This window comes from Petaurus breviceps, unplaced genomic scaffold (assembly GCF_028583685.1).
Source record: "Petaurus breviceps papuanus isolate PSGF00001 unplaced genomic scaffold, PetGlider_PUasm1.0 125, whole genome shotgun sequence".
Lineage (NCBI taxonomy): Eukaryota > Metazoa > Chordata > Mammalia > Diprotodontia > Petauridae > Petaurus > Petaurus breviceps.
This window is the reverse complement of record NW_027185653.1, coordinates 10278733-10296680: the sequence shown is the minus strand read 5'-3', so window position 1 is coordinate 10296680 and position 17948 is coordinate 10278733. Positions and strand designations below refer to the sequence as shown.

At 40.4% G+C, this 17948-nt stretch overlaps 1 protein-coding gene across 3 annotated transcripts in view; it reads left to right on the top strand.

Annotated features, from left to right (window-relative positions):
* The window catches only part of RIGI (RNA sensor RIG-I), a 121430-nt gene that overhangs the window by 40664 nt on the left and 62818 nt on the right, over nt 1-17948 (top strand). Inside the window, exons 1-2 of one of the 3 annotated variants that reach the window (XM_069090554.1) lie at nt 5046-5427; nt 16144-16278. In XM_069090554.1, coding sequence (XP_068946655.1) covers nt 5322-5427; nt 16144-16278 — 241 coding nt within the window. In that variant the 5' untranslated portion in view covers nt 5046-5321. Of the gene's footprint in view, nt 1-5045; nt 5428-14763; nt 14926-16143; nt 16279-17948 lie in introns of those variants that run through there. The other 2 variants (XM_069090555.1, XM_069090559.1) reach the window with 2 other exon arrangements.

The window sequence follows — 17948 nt, the reverse complement described above, 5'->3', positions numbered from 1 at the left end:
AATACTGTCCACTGGTGAAGGACAGTGCTGTTGTTGCAGGGGTCTGGGAGCCTTTCTGTTGGTTCAGAAGCCCTGAAGAAGGATTTTCTTGTTGTATGTTTACAGAAATCCTGGGAGAGGGCTTTGCTAATGTGTTCAGGGGTTCTAGGACTGTTCTACAGACAGAGGATAAATTCATGAAGGGATTGGCAATGTATCTTATGGCCTTGCTAAGCCTTGTCTCCCCAGGAACTAAGATTGATGAGAACTTGCCTCTTGTCAAGATGAAGAGAAGACCTCCATTTGGGTATTAAGTGCTGTGTTTAAACTTGATGTAACTCTGGGGTAGATTCAATTGTGATCCAGGGGTGGGGAACTTTTGACCTTATTGTGCTCTGTGATTGACAAATGAAGGTACTTTACCTATGTTTGGAAACTAATCTCCATTTGAGAAGAGGGGTTTTGTGGTGGACCAAATGAAGGTATAGCCTAGGGGTGGAGAAGTATTTAGAACAGGGACTTTGTAATTGATTGAATGATTGAAGGTCCTGGGGTGGGGTAGTACTTGGAGATTATTTAATCACACTTAGTAAATGCTGTATTTTGAATGATGTCATGTTTTGATCTTCTCTGTTCTGGGTTTGTTACTGAATAAAATGGAGAGCACCTATGCTGGTATTCTGAACCTTGGGAAGTTGCCTTTCTTTTGGCATTACATTACACCTGGAAACTCTTGAATTTGGCTATAATATTCCTCGGAGTTTTCTTTTTTGGGATCTTTTTCAAGAGTCAATCAGTGACTTCTTTCTATTTCTATTTTGCCCTCTGATTCTAGGATATCAGGGCAATTTTCCTTCATAATTTCTTGAAAGATGGTGTCTAGGCTCTTTTTTTTGATCAAAGCTTTCAGGTAGTCCAATAATTTTTAAATTATCTCTCCTGGATCTGTTTTCCAGGTTAGTAGTTTTTCCAGTGAGATATTTCACATTGCCTTCTATTTTTTCATTTGTTTGGATCTGTTTTATAGTATCTTGTTTTCTCACAAAGTCACTAACTTCCAGTTGCTCCAATCTAATTTTGAAGGAGTTATTCTCTTCAGCGACTTTTTGACATTGCTTTTCCATCTGGCAAATTTAGCTTTTTAAGGCATTCTTCTCCTCATTGGCTTTTTGGCCCTCTTTTGACATTTAAGTTAGTCTATTTTTTAAAGTGTTATTTTCTTCAGTGTATTTTTAAGTCTCCTTTAGCAGGCTGTTGATTCGCTTTTCATGATTTTCTTGCATTATTCTCATTTCTCTTCCCAATTTTTCCTCCACTTCTCTTACTTGATTTTCAAAATTCTTCTTGAGCTCTTCCATGGCCTATAAGCAGTTTACATTTTCCTTGGGAGCTTCTGATGCAGGAGTTCTGACTTCTCTGTCTTCCTCCCGCTCCATACCTTGATCCTTTTTGTCCCCCCAAAAAAGGATTCTATCATCTGTGCTTCCTCTGCTTGCTCATATTGCCAGCCAATTACTTGACTTATGAATTCTTTGCCCCAGTAGAGCTCTGCTTCCAGAATGGAGAGAGCTTTGTCCCAAATTGCTGGGGTTTTCACAGCTGCTGGAGGCATTAGGAGGGTGCTATCTCTACAGCCCCCACAAGCTCTGAGTCAGTGGCCACACACCCCAGGACCACCATCCAAGACCTCAATCCAGATCCAAGCAGGTTAAAGCAAGAGTGCTTACCCTCTGAATGCTCGCATGGTTCCCCTATGATCTACAGGCCCGGAGCTCTTGAGGTGGCCATGCCGCAGCGACTGCAGTGCTTCTGCCACTTCTTGGCCTGGGGGCAGGGGCTGGACCATGCTCTTCCATCCCCCCTGTTCCAACAGCAATCCACACTGATCTTTTATTTTGTCTTGTCTGGAAGCCTCCACAGCTGCTGGTGCTTCACTCTCCTGAAGTCTGCTGAGGCAGCTGCTGCTAGGGGCTGCCCTGGGGCCAGAACCCCAGGGCTCCTGAGGGGCTGTGCTCAGCTCTCTGCACACCTTAGTGTCAATAGACCCTTCCTTTCAGCCTGCCAGGCTCTCTTCAGTGGGAGATTTGTTTCTCTCTGTCACTTTGTGGGTTCCATAGCCTTAAAATTTGGTTAGAGTCATTTTTTTTTTACAGCTATTGGAATTGTTTGGAGCCAGAGTCCATGCCAAGTTTGTGTTTCTACTCCACCATCTTCTTCTCTTATGCATTCACTGCTCCCTTGTTTTTATTCAATGCCCCCCAATTATACTTCAAGCTACTACCACCCCCCTGGATTATTCCAGTACCCCCTGCTACAATGGGGGCAGTGTTACCCACTTTGGGAGCGTCTGCTTCTAGAAGCAGAAGAGCACAAAATTTCATGCTGTGGGTTCAATTATCTCCATGCAGATGAGCCCCCATACCTTTCTTTCTTTCTTTCCTGCCCTCATCTGTCATCTCCAGTTCAGAGTCATCAGACGTTGCTGGTCTTCTCCATTTACATGATCCATAGGCATTTCTCAACATGTTGAAAACAACTTTTTACTCCAAAACACATTTTTCAATTTCTGTTATGGGCCTTACCCAGACTTACAACCTTGGAGTCACCTCAACTCTTCCTTGTCTCTCATGAACTGTCTCCAATCAGTTGCCAATTCTTACTGATTCTACCTCCATAATGTCTCATATCTGACCCCTCACATGGCCTCCACCCAAGTTCAGGCCCTTATCATCTTGTGTGTGTCATTGTCTATTCTCCTACTTGGTCTCAGTCTCCAGCTTCTCTTCACCATTTTCCGTACAGCTTGTCAAACTGATATTCCTAAGGAACATGTCTTACAATGTCAAACTCCTCTACTTCAGTAGCTCCCTACTGCTGGGTTAAAATATAGCTTCTTCTTTTTGGCAATTCAAGCCAAAGCCCTTCACAACTTATTTTCAATCTGTCTTTCCAGACTTATTTTATATTACCACCCTTAATATACTTATGTCTTAACTAAAGTGAAACTCATCTATTTCTATTGACTATATATAATATTCCATCTCCTGCCTTCTTGCCTTTGCACAATCTGTCCCCTATGCCTAGACTGTTGTCTTTCCTTTTCTCTGACTTTTGGAATCCCCAGCTTGCTTTCATTCTCTGGTCAGGTGCCAATTCTATTATACAGGCTTTTTTTTATGTTCTTGGTTGTTACTGCTCTTCCATAAGCCCCTGTCACTTGGTATATAAGTAAAATTTTGTAAATATTTGGTACTTTCTTCCCTGTGTACATGTTATCCCCTTCACCCCTAACCCAATAGAATGTGAACTTGAAGGCAGGTACTGTTTTTCATTTTTTTTTTACAGTGCCTGGCACATTGTAGGTGTGTTAGTGCTTGTTAAATTGAATTGACTTGCCCAGAAGGTCAAGCGGGGCAGTTACTTCAGGAACCTGGGCAGATGACAGCTTTGGAACTCACCCTGTCAGGATTCCTCCTTGAGTATACCCATCCACTAACATAATCCTAATAGTCATGAATTAAGCTTATGGTTTCAGGGCTGACATGACCCCTTATACCAATTTGGGAGTCACCAACTACAATTCTGATAAGATGGACCAGCAGACTCTACTGTCGTAACTGATCAGGAAAAGTGCCACTAGACTTTACCATTTGTCCAGTTATTCTGTTCTCTATACCTAGGTATTGCCATCTGCCTTACAGCTGAACCTTCCTTTCTGTGTCATATCTACCAATTAGATTGTAAGCTCCTCAAGAGCCGGGTCTGTCTAGTTTTTCTATTTTTATTCCCAGTGTTTGAATACTACTTGAGACAATATGTTCTTAATAAATGCCCTTGTATTCATTCATAAGCATACCATTTCTCAGTGGGAGTTTGAGAAGGGGAAGATGACAGGACAGTTTACTCAGGTCATGAACAGTGAGTTTGTGCTAGTTTGTGCTATCATTGAAATGATCATTTCAATCATCTGCAGCTAAGTATCATCCATAGCAAATTGGGAAGTTTTTTTTTCTCTAATAAATTAAACTTCTCTCAGGAGCTGTAAAGTGTTCAGTGAATGTTCATGAACAGACAGTTTGAGGAAGCTGTTCACTGCTAGTAAAAGCTATCACAATAGCTGACAAAATTTAAAAAATAATCTGAGAAACTAAATCCTTAACAGGTGTGGTGGATAGGGAGCATTCCACAGTGACCTCTAGAGAAAGTACTCTGTTGGTTCTGCCAGTGCCAAGAAACAGCTATGTAACTAAGATGTAGCATCAGTTTGTCTACAGAAAGAAGCTTATGAACACCTCTCAACTTTCTAGGGGTTGTGGAGATTCATGTATTCTTCCAGAGAACAGAAGAAGTGCTTCAAGGAGGAAACAAGAAAAAGGAATCTGGAGAGGCAGGAAGGCTAACCTGTAAGCAAGTTGGAGGGGAGAAATAACAGAGGTGAAAGGAAAGATGAGAACATTTACAGCTATATTCTTATCTCCCCTCCATCTCTCAGAATGCTTGTATTCTGGGCTCAGCTCAAGTGTGTCCTCTTCCATGAAGGCTTCTGTGACCCTCCTCTGAATGTAAAGGATCTTTTAACAGTTAGCGTGTCATGGACCAGTCTCATGAACCCTTCTCAAAGTAACGTCTTTAAATGTATAGAATATAAAAGATACAAAGGAAATAAATTATATTGAAATACAGTAACAAAAACATGAAGGAAAAAACCAGCTGAGTGCGAAGACTCCAGGTTAAGAATCCTTTATCTAGAGCAAGTAGGGACCTCAGAGATTATCTAATGAATCAACCAACTAACATTTATTATTTGCTACTTACTTGCCAGGTACTGTACACTGATGATTTTTTTTAAGTCTTAAACAGGCTGCCCCCAAGCCCCTAGTTTTACAGAAGAAGCTAAAGACGTTAAACTGCCCCTTTGTTCAAGGTCACCCGTGGGCAGTCTTTGTCTTATGAAGACTGTATTGGGTGCGGAATAAAAGCTTGTCTGATCGAAATGCCTTCCAAGTTCCTCCTCGCGCCCCGCCTCCCCGTGCTTGTGAAATCAGCCACATCCAAGTTTCTTTTCTTCAAGATTAGTTGCAGTTTCGATTTTCTCTTTCCCGGATGAACTTGCCTCACTGCCAAGACTGCTATCAGCTGATTTACCACCCTCTCACTCTGTTCTGGCCCTTGGACCTTCCGGATCCCTCGCCATCCCGCAGCTGTCACGTAAAGGAGAGTCTGAGAGCTGGGCGGTCTCCCTGGTTCACGCTTTGCTCTCTCCCCGGGAGTGGTGGGCGCTTGGAGTCGGGATCCCCCTTGGCCGGTAGAGCCACCTCGGGTGCTAAAGAGGAGACGGCAACATGAGCGCAGAAGAGAAGAGAAACCTGGAGTTTTTCGGAAACCACATAAAGAACATATTGGACCCCACTTACATCCTGGACTACATGACTGACTGGTTCTCGCAAGGTGAGATGACCTGCCCTCAGGCGTCCAGCTAGCAGTTCCTTCATCTGAAGTGAATCACCCTTTGCCCAGCTCAGGGCTTTAGGTTGTTTGGATGCTAAGCTTGTCCTTGAAGCCTTTACCATCCCTTCTGCTACGCAGACCTGTAAGCCTGCAGCAGGTGGCAGCTGGTTTCCAGGGGCTCCTGGAGGTGCGATTTATTCCGTAATTTTAGTTTGTTAACCTTCCTATAGGAGCTCCTACTTCTAGCGTCTTGTATTGGGGGAAGGGGGAGCGACCAAGGACGATATGAGATAATCAGTCTTGGGAATGGCGGTAGAGACAATCTGGTCTAGACCTTCACTTTGAAAGTTGCGAAAACTTCCCAGAGATAAAAAGAAGCACCTTAGGTTGCACGGCTTGGTAGTTACCAACCTAAATCATGAACTCAATACTGTGTTTCCAAAGTTACTTTAAATTTTGTAGCCAGGCTTTCCCCTTGATGCATTTTTAATAGAGGTTTAGTAATAATGATAATGATAATAGTGGTTGATTGCCACAGTTCCTTTGAGAGAAGTAATGCAAGTCTTTCCACCTAAGGAAAAACTGAGGTTCAGTTTAACGTGACTTAAAGGGTTCTTAAAGTCACAGAGCGAGAGTTGATAAATATTTATCAAGCACCTCTTAAGTATAAGGCACAGTGCTAAGCTGTAGAAGGTGGATGGGAGCTGGGGAGAGGTGGACAGGAATTCAAAGAAAGCTAAAAAGAGTCCCTGCCCTCAAGAAGATTGCAGTCTAAAAGGGGAGACAACGTGGGAATAACTATGTAGAACCAAGTTATATATAGGATAAATAGAAAATAAACCAAGGGAGTGTAGGGTCCTTCTGACTTTAAATCCGGTGTTCTCAGTCTGCTTTATCACTGCATCTCATGTCTATTAAAGAATCTTTCCTGTCTTTTGATCCACATCCCCTGGGTAAAGTGATATGACCACCCATCTGCATTAAAATCTTCTCCTTCTTAAATCCCTTCATAACCTGTCAGATTTTGCTTTTCCAGTTTTCTTACGCCTTACTTCTCCCTTCTCTTACTGTTCAATCTAGTGTCACTGGTCTCCCCCTTTGCAGTTCCTAGCATAATCTTTGATCTCATGATTGAATGAATTTTTACTGACTGATCCTTATGCCTGGAACTCTCCACTCAACATTTTTGTATATTTCTTGTAATCAGTAATTCCCTTAGGGTATAAAATCAGTGATGAATCTCTGTTATTGGATAGGAATAATTTGGTAACTCTTCTTGAGTAATTCCAAATTGTTTCCCAGAATATACTTGTAGTTAGGGGTAAAATTTGGTGAAGTATGTTTATATTTCCTGAGTTCCTTCAATAATAATTGAAATTATGCAGTATTCAGTTTCATGTCATTGTTCTTTCCTTTTACATTGTTGTATTTCTAATTTATATTGTTTTACTGGTTCTATTTACTTGATTTTTTTTTATCAATTTATATTCTTTCCCATATTTCTTGGAATTCTTAATCTTTCCTGTCTCTTATGGAACAGTAATATTATATTACTTTGATGGTTAAATTTGGTATAGTCATTCTACAAATGAAGATACCTACTTTCTTTCCAAATATTTGCCATTCACAAAAAGTGCTGCAATGAATTTACATATAGAGTATCTCATTCTATTGGGATTACCTGCTTAGCAATATGACTCTCAGGTCAGAGGTGAATAAATATTTTAGTGGTTTTTATAACCTAATTACAAATTGATTTCCAGAATATTTGTACCAATTCACACCTTCACCAAGAGTGCTATAATGAGCCAGCTTTCTCAAATGGAAATTTTGAAAATTGTGATGTGTCTTCTCAGCTTCTGTTTTTGACAACCTTTTCTTTTTTTTGGAGGGGGGAACTCCCTTTTTTCTCTCTTTCTTAATTGGTTTGTTTATTTACTTTTAGTTTACAACATTTAGTTCCACAGTCCCTTGAGGTTCAAAATTTCTCCCTCTCCCTTTCCTTCCCTGCCTCAATCATGGCAGCATGCAGTCAAATATAGGATCTACAAATATCTTCACATTAATCTTTAATCAAGTTGTAAAGAAGGATTATAACTGATGGAATGATCAGTGGGAAAGGGGAAACAAAACAAAACAAGAAAAAAAGCACAGCAAGTAGTTTGTTTCAATCTGCATTCAGACTCCACATCCCTTTTCTGGATGTGGATATTTCTTTTGATCATGAGTCTTTTGGAGTTGTCTTATAACCTTACATTACTGAGAGGAGCCCAGTCTATTGAAATTAGTCACCACACATTCATTGTGTCTGTGATTGTGTACAGGTTTCTCTTGGTTCTGCTCTTCTCGCTCTGTATCAGTTTATATAAGTCTCTCCAGGTTATTACGAAGTCCATCTGCTCCTCATTTCTTATAGCACAGTAGTATTCCATTACATTCATATATCACAACTTATTTAGCCATTCCCCAATTGATGGGCATCCCCTTGATTTCCAATTCTTTGCCCCCACAAAAAGAGCCGCTATAAATATTTTTGTACAAACGGATCCTCCTCCCACTTCTTTGATCTCTTTGGATATAACCCTAAACGTGGTATTGCTGGGTCAAAGAGTATGCACTTATTTATAGCCCTTTAGGCATGGAACTCCGTTTTCTTTAAATGCTCCCCTATCCTCCAAACTCTTCACAATCGATTTCCCCTGTAACTCCTTTACCAAAGCTGTTGCCTTTTTTTTTTTTGCCTTTTTCATTTTACCCCAGTTTTTCCTCTGCCTCTCTGATTTTTTTTTATTTTTTTATTTTAAAGCAATTGGGGTTAAGTAACTTGCTCAAGGTTACACGGCCAGTTATTTCTGGGTGTGGTGCTGAGTATCTGAGGCCGGATTTGATCCAGGTCATCCCGACACTGGAGCCGGTGCTTTCACTCGCTGAGCCACCTGGCCGCCCCTAAGTAATTGGGGTTAAGTAACTTGCTCAAGGTTACACAGCCAGGTGTTTCTGGGTGGGTGCTAAGTGTCTGAGCCCGGGATTCGATCTCCAGGTCTTCTCAACACTGGAGCTGGTGCTCTTACTCACTGTGCTACCTGGCCACCCCTATGCCTCTCTGATTTTTAAAACCTTTTTTGAGCTTTTTCAGGATTTTTTTTTTTAGGTCTGAGACCAATTCACATTTTTCTTTGAGTCTTTGCATGTAGTTATTTTGATTTTGTTGTCTTCTGAGTTCAAGTTTTGATCTTTCCTCTCACCATGGTAACTTACCATGGTCATGTTTTTTTTTAATTGTTTGCTCATTTTTCAATGCTATTTCTCTTTATTTATTTGTTTATTTGGGAAGGGGGAAGGCGATTGGGGTTAAGTGACTTACCCAAGGTCACACAGCTATTTAAGTATCAAGTGTCTGAGGCCAAGTTTGAACTCATGTCCTTCTGACTCCAGGGTTGGTGCTCTGTTCACTTCAACTCCTAGCTGCCCCCTCCAGCCTATTTCTTTACTTTTAGCTTTTTGTTAAAGTTGGGCTCTTCTTCCTGGGGAGACAGGGCACTGTCCCAAGCTTCAGGTTTTTCATGTTGCTATTTTCAGGCTAGTTCTGGGGGCCTATAACTTTTCATTTCTTTCAAGGTGGTGCGATCTGTAAAGAAGTGTGGTAACTACTTTCCTGACCAGTGCTGTGGTCTGTGAGCAACCATAAGTACTCTTTTCCATCTTGGCACTTTGACCAGTCTTTATTCTTCTGTAGGTATACATTCCAGTGTGCCAGTGCTACTCTGTCATACTAGAAGTATGACCAAGAAGCATATGTGGGCAATGCAACAGAGTCCTGCACCCGGTGCTAACAAAGTGTCCCCTGAAATTTCCTTCTGACCAGTTGTCTGACTCCCTTGCCATCTATGGGCTAAGACAGGGTGGGGAACCTGCAGCCTCAAGGCCTTTTGACTGAGTCCATGTTTACAGAACAAATTAAGGGGATTTGTTCTGTGAAGTTTGGATTCAATCAAAGTGCTGAACTTGAGGACCTAGAGGGCCATATGTGGCCTTAAGGTTGCAGGTTCCTCACCTCTTGACTAAGAGCCCTAGAAGCTGCCACTGCCAATTCAGTCCTCACTACCACCACCACCAAGGCCTGCTGCTGACCTGCTAGACTATACTCCACTCTCATCCCAGTGAGACAGACCTCTCCTACTGACCTTCTAAGTTGCCTTGGGCTAGAACATTGTTTTACCCCACCCTTTTTTAAAGTTGTTAGGAGAAACATTTGGGAAGCTCCATTATCTTTACTCTGCTCCCAATCAATTCTGTCTGAACATGGAATCCTTCACTACTAGGCTGGTCTGTTAACTGACCTTGCACATTTCCAAAGGTTGGAAGATCCGGAGGTCCCATTGGTCCACAGCAAGGTACACTAGAGCATCAGGGATTGATGATTGAATTTGAATATTGGGCTGAGTGACACAATGGGGACGATCTTAGAAATTCTTCCAGAGGAATTGTGATATCTCTGGCCAGAGAGAAGTATTAACTATAGATGAATGTGTAAGGGCATCAACTCTCAAAGATCAGCAGAGAGTTATACTTAAGGTAAACTGCAAAAGAACTATAAAAGGCACAAGTCCTAAGGAATTCCTAAGAATAGTGCCTGCAAGGTTTCATGCTTTCATCTATCAATTCAGTAGTTTTCTTGGGGATTATAAAAGTTCCCTGTCATTTTCTCTACGGCAAACTGCCTTTCTCCTCTGGAGCTGTTGCTCTGCTCTCCCTGTGGATGGCATCTGAAGGCTCTGAAATCTTTAAGGATCTTCATTATGAGGCTGCAGTCTTATGAAGCTGAATAAGCTCATTCAACTCTCACTGACATGGGATTTTGAGGAGCTCTCACGAAAGGCACAAGAAAAAAGGGTTTGCTAGAATCCTTTTTTCAGGACTTAAGACTCTGTAGGGGAGCTCTAGTATCTTCTTTTTCCTGGGCAGCAAGAACTCCAAAGCAGCTTGCTCTATGAGTGCTATGCTGAGCTGGTTTCCTTTTGGACCCACCTCCTTGGAAATGTTTATGTCCACTCTAGCTTCCAGCCTTCCTTACTGAGCCCCTTTGGCTAAGCCCATTTCTCCACTGGTTTTTGTTCCTTGATGGGTTTCACTACTGCTCATGCATGTGAGATGACACAAAGTGACTGACTTTCTGCCTTAGATTTTGGGAAGATGTCTTGGTGGCCACGTGAGCGAGGCCATTAGCCATTCGGCTATGGCTCTTGTGTGCTTCACCCTGAGCCCCATGAGCAGTGCCACCCCATGAGCAGCTACTCCCTGGGTGGCACCTACATTGGGTGTGGAGGCTTAGGCTGCTGAGGCCCAACCTCTCTTCTTGCTGCTGCCCATGTTGCGATTTTTTTGATATATAAATAATATGATAAATTTATATTATTATTATTATATTATAATTATAATAAAATATATGATATATAAATAATAGTTTGTGCTCAGTTGTGTCTCTGTCAATCAATGTCAGAAATGATTTTTTCTTCCCTTGAAGTATTTCTTTATTTTTAAAAATTAAAATATTGCCTGGACCCCATGATGATACCCCTAGACACTTATGGGATATTCCTCGTCCCCGGGGTTTGTTAGTTTGAAATGACTCTTGGGAGCCATTTATTAAATTTTCAGTGGATGCTATTATCTTTCAGAAGTCAGCAAATATGAGCTTGATTTATTGTTTTGTTGATTGTCTAGACTAAAAAAAAATATGGATAATATGTAAATAACGGAGATTAAACTTAAAAGTTTGTTGTACGTGATTTTTTTCCCCAGAGAGCCATTTGTTAAATATTTACCAGCGTAGTGCTGCCTAATCCCAACAGAAACATCAAAGACAGCCTTGGAGTACCCTATAAATATGGTCAGCATTGGGTACCAGGGAAATTACTATCATTCCCACTTAACGAAGAGAGAAATTGGAACACAAGAGATTATCCAAGATCATTTATTTAGCCCTAAAGTTGGACCAAATTATGAAAATTAAAACAATGTCTTGAAAAGTGACAAAGTACCATAAGTCCCACTCATTCTATTAGGTGGTTTTGTTTAGTCTTTAAGAATAAACTTTATGTGTGTATGAATGGGAGAGATAGTTGGTTCTTGTTGCGAAGGACCGGTTTCAGCAAAATGAGCTATTTTAAATTTAAGTTTTTTGCTTTGTGGAGGGGAGAAGGGAGGGCAATTGGGGTTAAGTGACTAGCCCAAGGTCACATGGATTAAGTGTCTGAGGCCATATTTGAACTCAGGTCCTCCTGACTCCAGGGCGAGTGCCATATACACTGTACCACCTAGCCACCCCTAATTTTAATTTTTTTAGTTTACATCATTCATTTTCACAAGATTTTGAGTTACAAATTTTCTCCCCATTTTCCTCTACCCACCACCCCAAAACAGCGATCCCACTGAATATCCCCTCCCCAAATCTGCTCTCTCCTATAGCTTCCCCCATCTCCCCAAATCTGCTCTCTCCTATAGCTTCCCCCATACCGCCTCCAACTTTCCAGTAGGGCATGGTGAATCTCTATGCCCCAGTGCCTCTGTATCTTATTTCCCAGTTACATGTAAAATAATAATGATAATAATGTATGTTTTAAACATTTTAAAACTTTTTTAAAAGTTTTGATTTTAAAACTTTAAATTCCAGATCCTTTCCCTACCTCCCTCGTCACGCATCCTTACTGGGAAGATAAGCAATTCAATATAGGTTGTACATGTGTAGCTATGCAAAACATTTCCATAGTGGATATATTGTGAAAGACTGACTATATTTTCCTCCATCCCATCCCACCTCCCACTTGTTCTATTCTCTACTTTGATCCCATCCCTTTTCAAAAGTGGGTGCTTCCAACTTCCCTCCCTGCCTCAGCCTGCCCTCCCTTCCATCATCCCCCCTCACATCTCCTTCCCCTATACTCTCCTGTAGGGTGAGATACCCTATTTAATGTGTATGTCATTCCTTCCCCGAGCCAAATTCAGTAAGAATAAGGTTGACCCATTCCCTTTTCCCTTCCTATTATTCTCCTCCATAGTAACAGTTTTCCCTTGCCTCTTCTGTATGAGATAGTTTACCCCATTCTATCTCTCCCCATCTCCGCTCATTATATTCCTCTCTCACCTCTTAATTTCACCTGTTAAGTATCATCCCTTCCTATTCAAATGGTCCTGTGCCCTCTGTCTATGTATACCTGTATACATATATACACATACTCACATATGTATTCATATGCCCAGATACCCTCCTATATAGACTTATACACACACACATTTCTATTCCCTTCAACTATTCTCATACTGAGAAAAGTTTCATATGTTACACATCATTTTTCCATGCAGGAATGTAAATAGTTCAACTTTGAGAAGTTCCTTATGATTCCTTTTCCCTGTTTACCTTCTCATGCTTCTCTTGCTTCTTGTATCTGAATGTCAGATTTTCTATTCAACTCTGGTTTTTTCATCAAGAATGCTTGAAGGTCCTCTATTCCATTGAATGACCACATCTTCCCCAGAAACATGATACTCAGTTTTGCTGGGTAGGTGATTTTTGGTTTTAATCCCAGCTCCTTTGATCTACGGAATATCATATCCCAAGCCTTTCGATCCCTCAGTATAGAAGCTGCCAGATGCTGTGTTATCCTGATTGTGTTTCCACAATATTCAAATTATTTCTTCCTGGCCAGTAATATTTTCCCCTTTATCTGGGAACTCCAGAACCTGGCTATAATATTCCTAGGCGTTTTCTTTTGGGGATCTTTTTCAGGAGGTGATCTGTGGATTCTTTCAACCTTTATTTTGCCCTCTGGTTCTAAAACATGAGGCCAGTTTTCCTTGAGAATTTCTTGAAGATAATTTCTAGTTTGTTTTGTTTTGTTTTGTTTTTTTATCATAGCTTTCAGATAGTCCAATAAAAGTTATCTCTCCTGGATCCATTTTATAGGTCAGTGGTTTTCCCAATGAGATATTTCACATTGCCTTCTATTTTTTCATTTGTTTGGATCTGTTTAATACTGTCTTGAGTCACTACCTTCCATTTGCTCCAGTCCAATTCTGAATGAATCATTCTCTTCAGTGAGCTTTTGAGATTCTTTTTCCATCTGGCAAATTTGTCTTTTTAAGGCATTGTTCTCCTCATTGGCTTTTTGAGCTTCTTTTTCCATTTGAGTTAGTCTATTTTTTAAGGTATAATTTTCTTCAGTCAGGTTGTTGACTCTCATTTCATAATTTTCTTGCATCATTCTCATTTCTATTCCCAATTTTTCCTCCACTTTTCTTACTTACTTCAAACTCCCCTTGGTCTATTAAGGGGCAAGGAAGATCTTCAAATTCACATTCATTGTAGTCAGAAGCAAAACATTTTTGAGGAGGGGCAGGGTGAAAAGAGAGAAAGAGATGGATATATGGGGAAAATAGGGTAGAGGAAAATATACAGTTAATCATAATTGTAGGGGAAAATTTTCCAGCAAATTTCTCTTATAAAGGCCTCATTTCTCACATAAATAGAGAACTGAGTGAACTTTATAAGAATACAGGTAATTACCCAATTGATAAATGGTCAAATGGTATGAACAGTTTTCAGAAAGAGAAATCAAAACTATCATTAGTCACATTTTTGAAATACTCTAAATAACCATTGATTAGAGAAATGTAAATAAAAACAACTCTGAGGTACCACCTCACACCTATGAGATTGGCTAATATGATAGAAAGGGAAAATGACAGATGTTGGAAAGGATATGGGAAAACTGGAACACTTAAAGCATTATTGGTGGAGTTGTGAACTGACTCACCCATTTTGGAGAGCTATTTGGAGCTATGCCCAAAGGGCTATAAAGCAATACCCATGAACCCTGAGGATAGCATTGTCTGCCAGCTCACTAGCTCTGCCTCCAGCTTAGTCTACTAAGCCATCATCTGGTGAATCAACTCTAGTAGAGATCTGACAGAACTCCTTTTGTAGGTACTGTGGCCCTCACTTCCTCCATAGCCTTAGTTACTGAAGACTGAGAAAGAAAAGCTCTCATCAAGGTTTTTGACACTGTCAGATGGTTAAACATCAGGGAAGAATGTGGGTTTTATCAGTGGAGATGACAAAATAAGGTGCCTTTCCATCTGCATTGCACTAAAGGACCTCGGAGCCTTTCAATCTGTATTGAAGCTGAACCTCTTTGTGTGTGCATAAATATATTGTCTTCCCCCATTAGAATGTGAAGGCCTTGCAAGGAGGGTTGTTCTGCTCTAACTGTATCCTCAAATACATTGACACACTAAGAAGAATTCTTCTGGAATTACAGAAATGGCCAAACAGATGAAATATTGTGGTGCAACCTTGTGCCGTACCACATTTCATGAAATATTAAAAAAAATTGTCGAGATAAATGTTTATTGCATGGAAACTCATCATATTTAAACATCATCGAAAACTTATGGGTTATATAATCAATGCTAACTTCAAAAATGGACGGTTCATCCAAGGTACATTTAAAATTTAATGTAATTAAAATGTAGTTTCATGACTAAAGAATGAGTCAAAATCTTAAGAACTCTGTCAAAACACAAAAAAGTAATTCTAGCAAAAGCATGCGTTTTTTAAGAGAGAGTTGTAAGGCTTATATTAAGTCAATAAATTTAATTACTTGGTCCCAGTTAATATACACACTTCAGTAACAATAGTTCTCATTTATGTAATGTTTTATAGGTGATAAAGCATTTTTTCATATCAATTTTTCAAGATAGTCAGTGCAAAGTATTATTATCCATGTCTTGTAGATAAGGAAACATAGGCTCTGAGTGGTGATTTTGGCTTGGAATCCTGGCTCTGACAATTACTAGCCACTTAATTTTAGCCAAGTCACTTTGATAAGATTATGGTAGGCCTTGAATGCCAAGCACAGAAGTAAGAGTGTCATATGGTAAGCAAGAGGGAACCATTACAAATTTTTGTGTTGAAAGCTATATCCCAGGAAAAAAGTAATCTGCTATTCATGCACTAGTTTGAAGGCAGGAGATATAGAGGCAAGGAGGGTGAAAGTAGGGATCCAGGTGACAGCTCTCACCCTTATTTGCAGAGGTGGTTGTGCAAAATTTGGAACATTGCATAATGTAAGACTTCATTAATTGAGTTGGTAAGTTTTACTGAATTGCTTCTTTATCATAAGGGATGCTTCTTTTGGCACAGTGTGGAGAAGAAATGGCTGTGTAAAGACAAAATATAAAAATTTTTAAGACTATCATAGATCATAGAAAGTTAGAAACTACTGCAATGATTTGACTTGCCCAAGGTCACATGGCTGATTAATGGCCAAATCAGACTTTGAACAAGGTCTCCTTGCTCCCTATATAGTGTTTTTCCCATTGCACAATGTTACTTGGCTCCCTGAATTCGTTCTAATGCTATGATGTATATCTGTCTATTTGTGTCCATATTTATGAGGAATTCATTGAGAGGAGTTCCGCCATATTACTTCCTATCATGGCACCATCTTGGTTTTATACTCATCTATGTCCATACTTATGTAAGTGTGTGGTGGGCATATACAGAGAGTTGGAGTAAGGAACTAACTGGAGATAGAGTGTTTCATGCATCACAGAAAACCTCAAGTGAGGGTGGGATTCCTTTTTTGGTTTGTTGGTTTTTAGTTGTTGGTTGTATAATACTGTGTGATTCACCTTTGTTTCACTTACTCTCGATAGAAAATATACAGAATATCCAAGCTATGAAAATGAATAAGGGAGTGACAGCAGCTGCTACTCTTTTTCTGGAGTGCTTATTAAAATTTGAAGAAATCGGCTGGTTCCAGGGCTTCCTGGATGCCCTTCACGGAGCAGGTCAGTTTTTTCTTTCCGACAAATATCTGAGTCATAACATTTATTGGCTGATAGGTAGTAGCTTAAAGGCACAAATCTCAAGCCTTGGTTTGCAGATGAGGAAACTGAGGGTCAAAGAGGTTATACTACTGCCCAAAGAATATACAAAGTAAATGACAGATTTTGGGCTGGGCTGGAATCCAGTGCATTTTTCACTAGACCACACTGTAATGGGAATGTAAATTTGTAAGATCTTCCCTGCCCCTAGGCTAAAGTGCACCTGGAGCCTGGGCTAGGAGGCTTGTTTTTCAGTAGATACTTTTTTGATTGGCCAGTGGGTCAATAAGGTTGTTACATTCTCTGAACTAGGAGTAGGCAATATAAGCCCTGATGTGTAGCTCTGTTTTGGGGCTCACTTTGAGAAGTGTTCTGTGATTTGATCTGGATTCTGGGAAGCCGTTGTCCAGAACCCCCCGGCTTTGAAACCCAGATGTTGAAACCCAGATGTTCATTGGGTATGGATGTAATGGTTGGAAAGTTTGAAATCTGTCTACTTGATCTGTTTCTGTCTTGATAATTCTGTCTGTATATTCTGAAGTTCAGGGTGCTGACCTCTTTCCCCTGAACTAGGTAAGCGATACATGTTTGACTGATTAAAGTAAGCATGTTAACCCAATTTGAGTTGCTTTCCTTTATCAAAGCAGATCTAAGAACCTGTGTGAGCAGCCACCCTGGGGACACTGGGGTGCTTGCTGCTACACACACTTATTTTGACAGGTTCGTTATTAGAGCATAAGATCTGAGGGTCAGTATTGATTCCCTTATGAGCAAGTTGACCTAACTCTTATCTGTAGCCACAGACTAAAATCTCAACTCTGTTTTAACAAGGTATACAAGGGGGAATGGGAGGAGAAAGGGATACTATTGCTGACCCAGGGAACATGGGTGTCATTCAGCACAGCACATAGCACATGGTATGCTTACTAAATCCTTGTTAATAGATTGGTCTAGAATGTTGTCCTGGGATACATGTCTGCTATGTGCCAGGCACTGTTGTAAGTATGGAAATTACGAAGGAAAAAAGAAAAGTAGTCCCTGCCCTCAGGGAACTTATATTTTATTAGTGGAGACAACATATACATATAAAAGTACATACAAAATATATTTGAGATAGTTTGGGGGAGGGAGAAGGTTCAAGCAGCTGGGGTATAAAAAGGTCTCATGTAGAAAGTAACACTTGAATTGAACTTGGAAGCAAATTAAAGATGAAGAGGGAATTTTTCCCAGGCAAGTGCTGGGGGCCAGAGGGGAGGCAGGGATAGCATGTTCTTAGGCACAGAGACTAGAGATGTTTGGGGAACATTGAGGGGGCTATTAGGCTAAGGTATAGAGTTCTTAAAGGAGAGCTATGTGATGCTTCTGGAAAAGTAGCTTGGAGCCAGTTTGTGAAGAGATTTAAATACAGAAGTTTATATTTGACCCTAAAAGTAATAGGGAACCGATTAGAGTTTATTGAGTAGTGGAAGGACAACCAAATCTGTACCTTAGTAACATCATTTTGATGGCTGTGTGGAAGATGGATTGGAAAGGAAGAGATTTGATGCAGAGAAACAGCAGAATATAATTCTAGAAGCCAAAATCCACACCTCCACAACCCCCACCTAATTCATGCTATATGTTTTAAAAGGTCA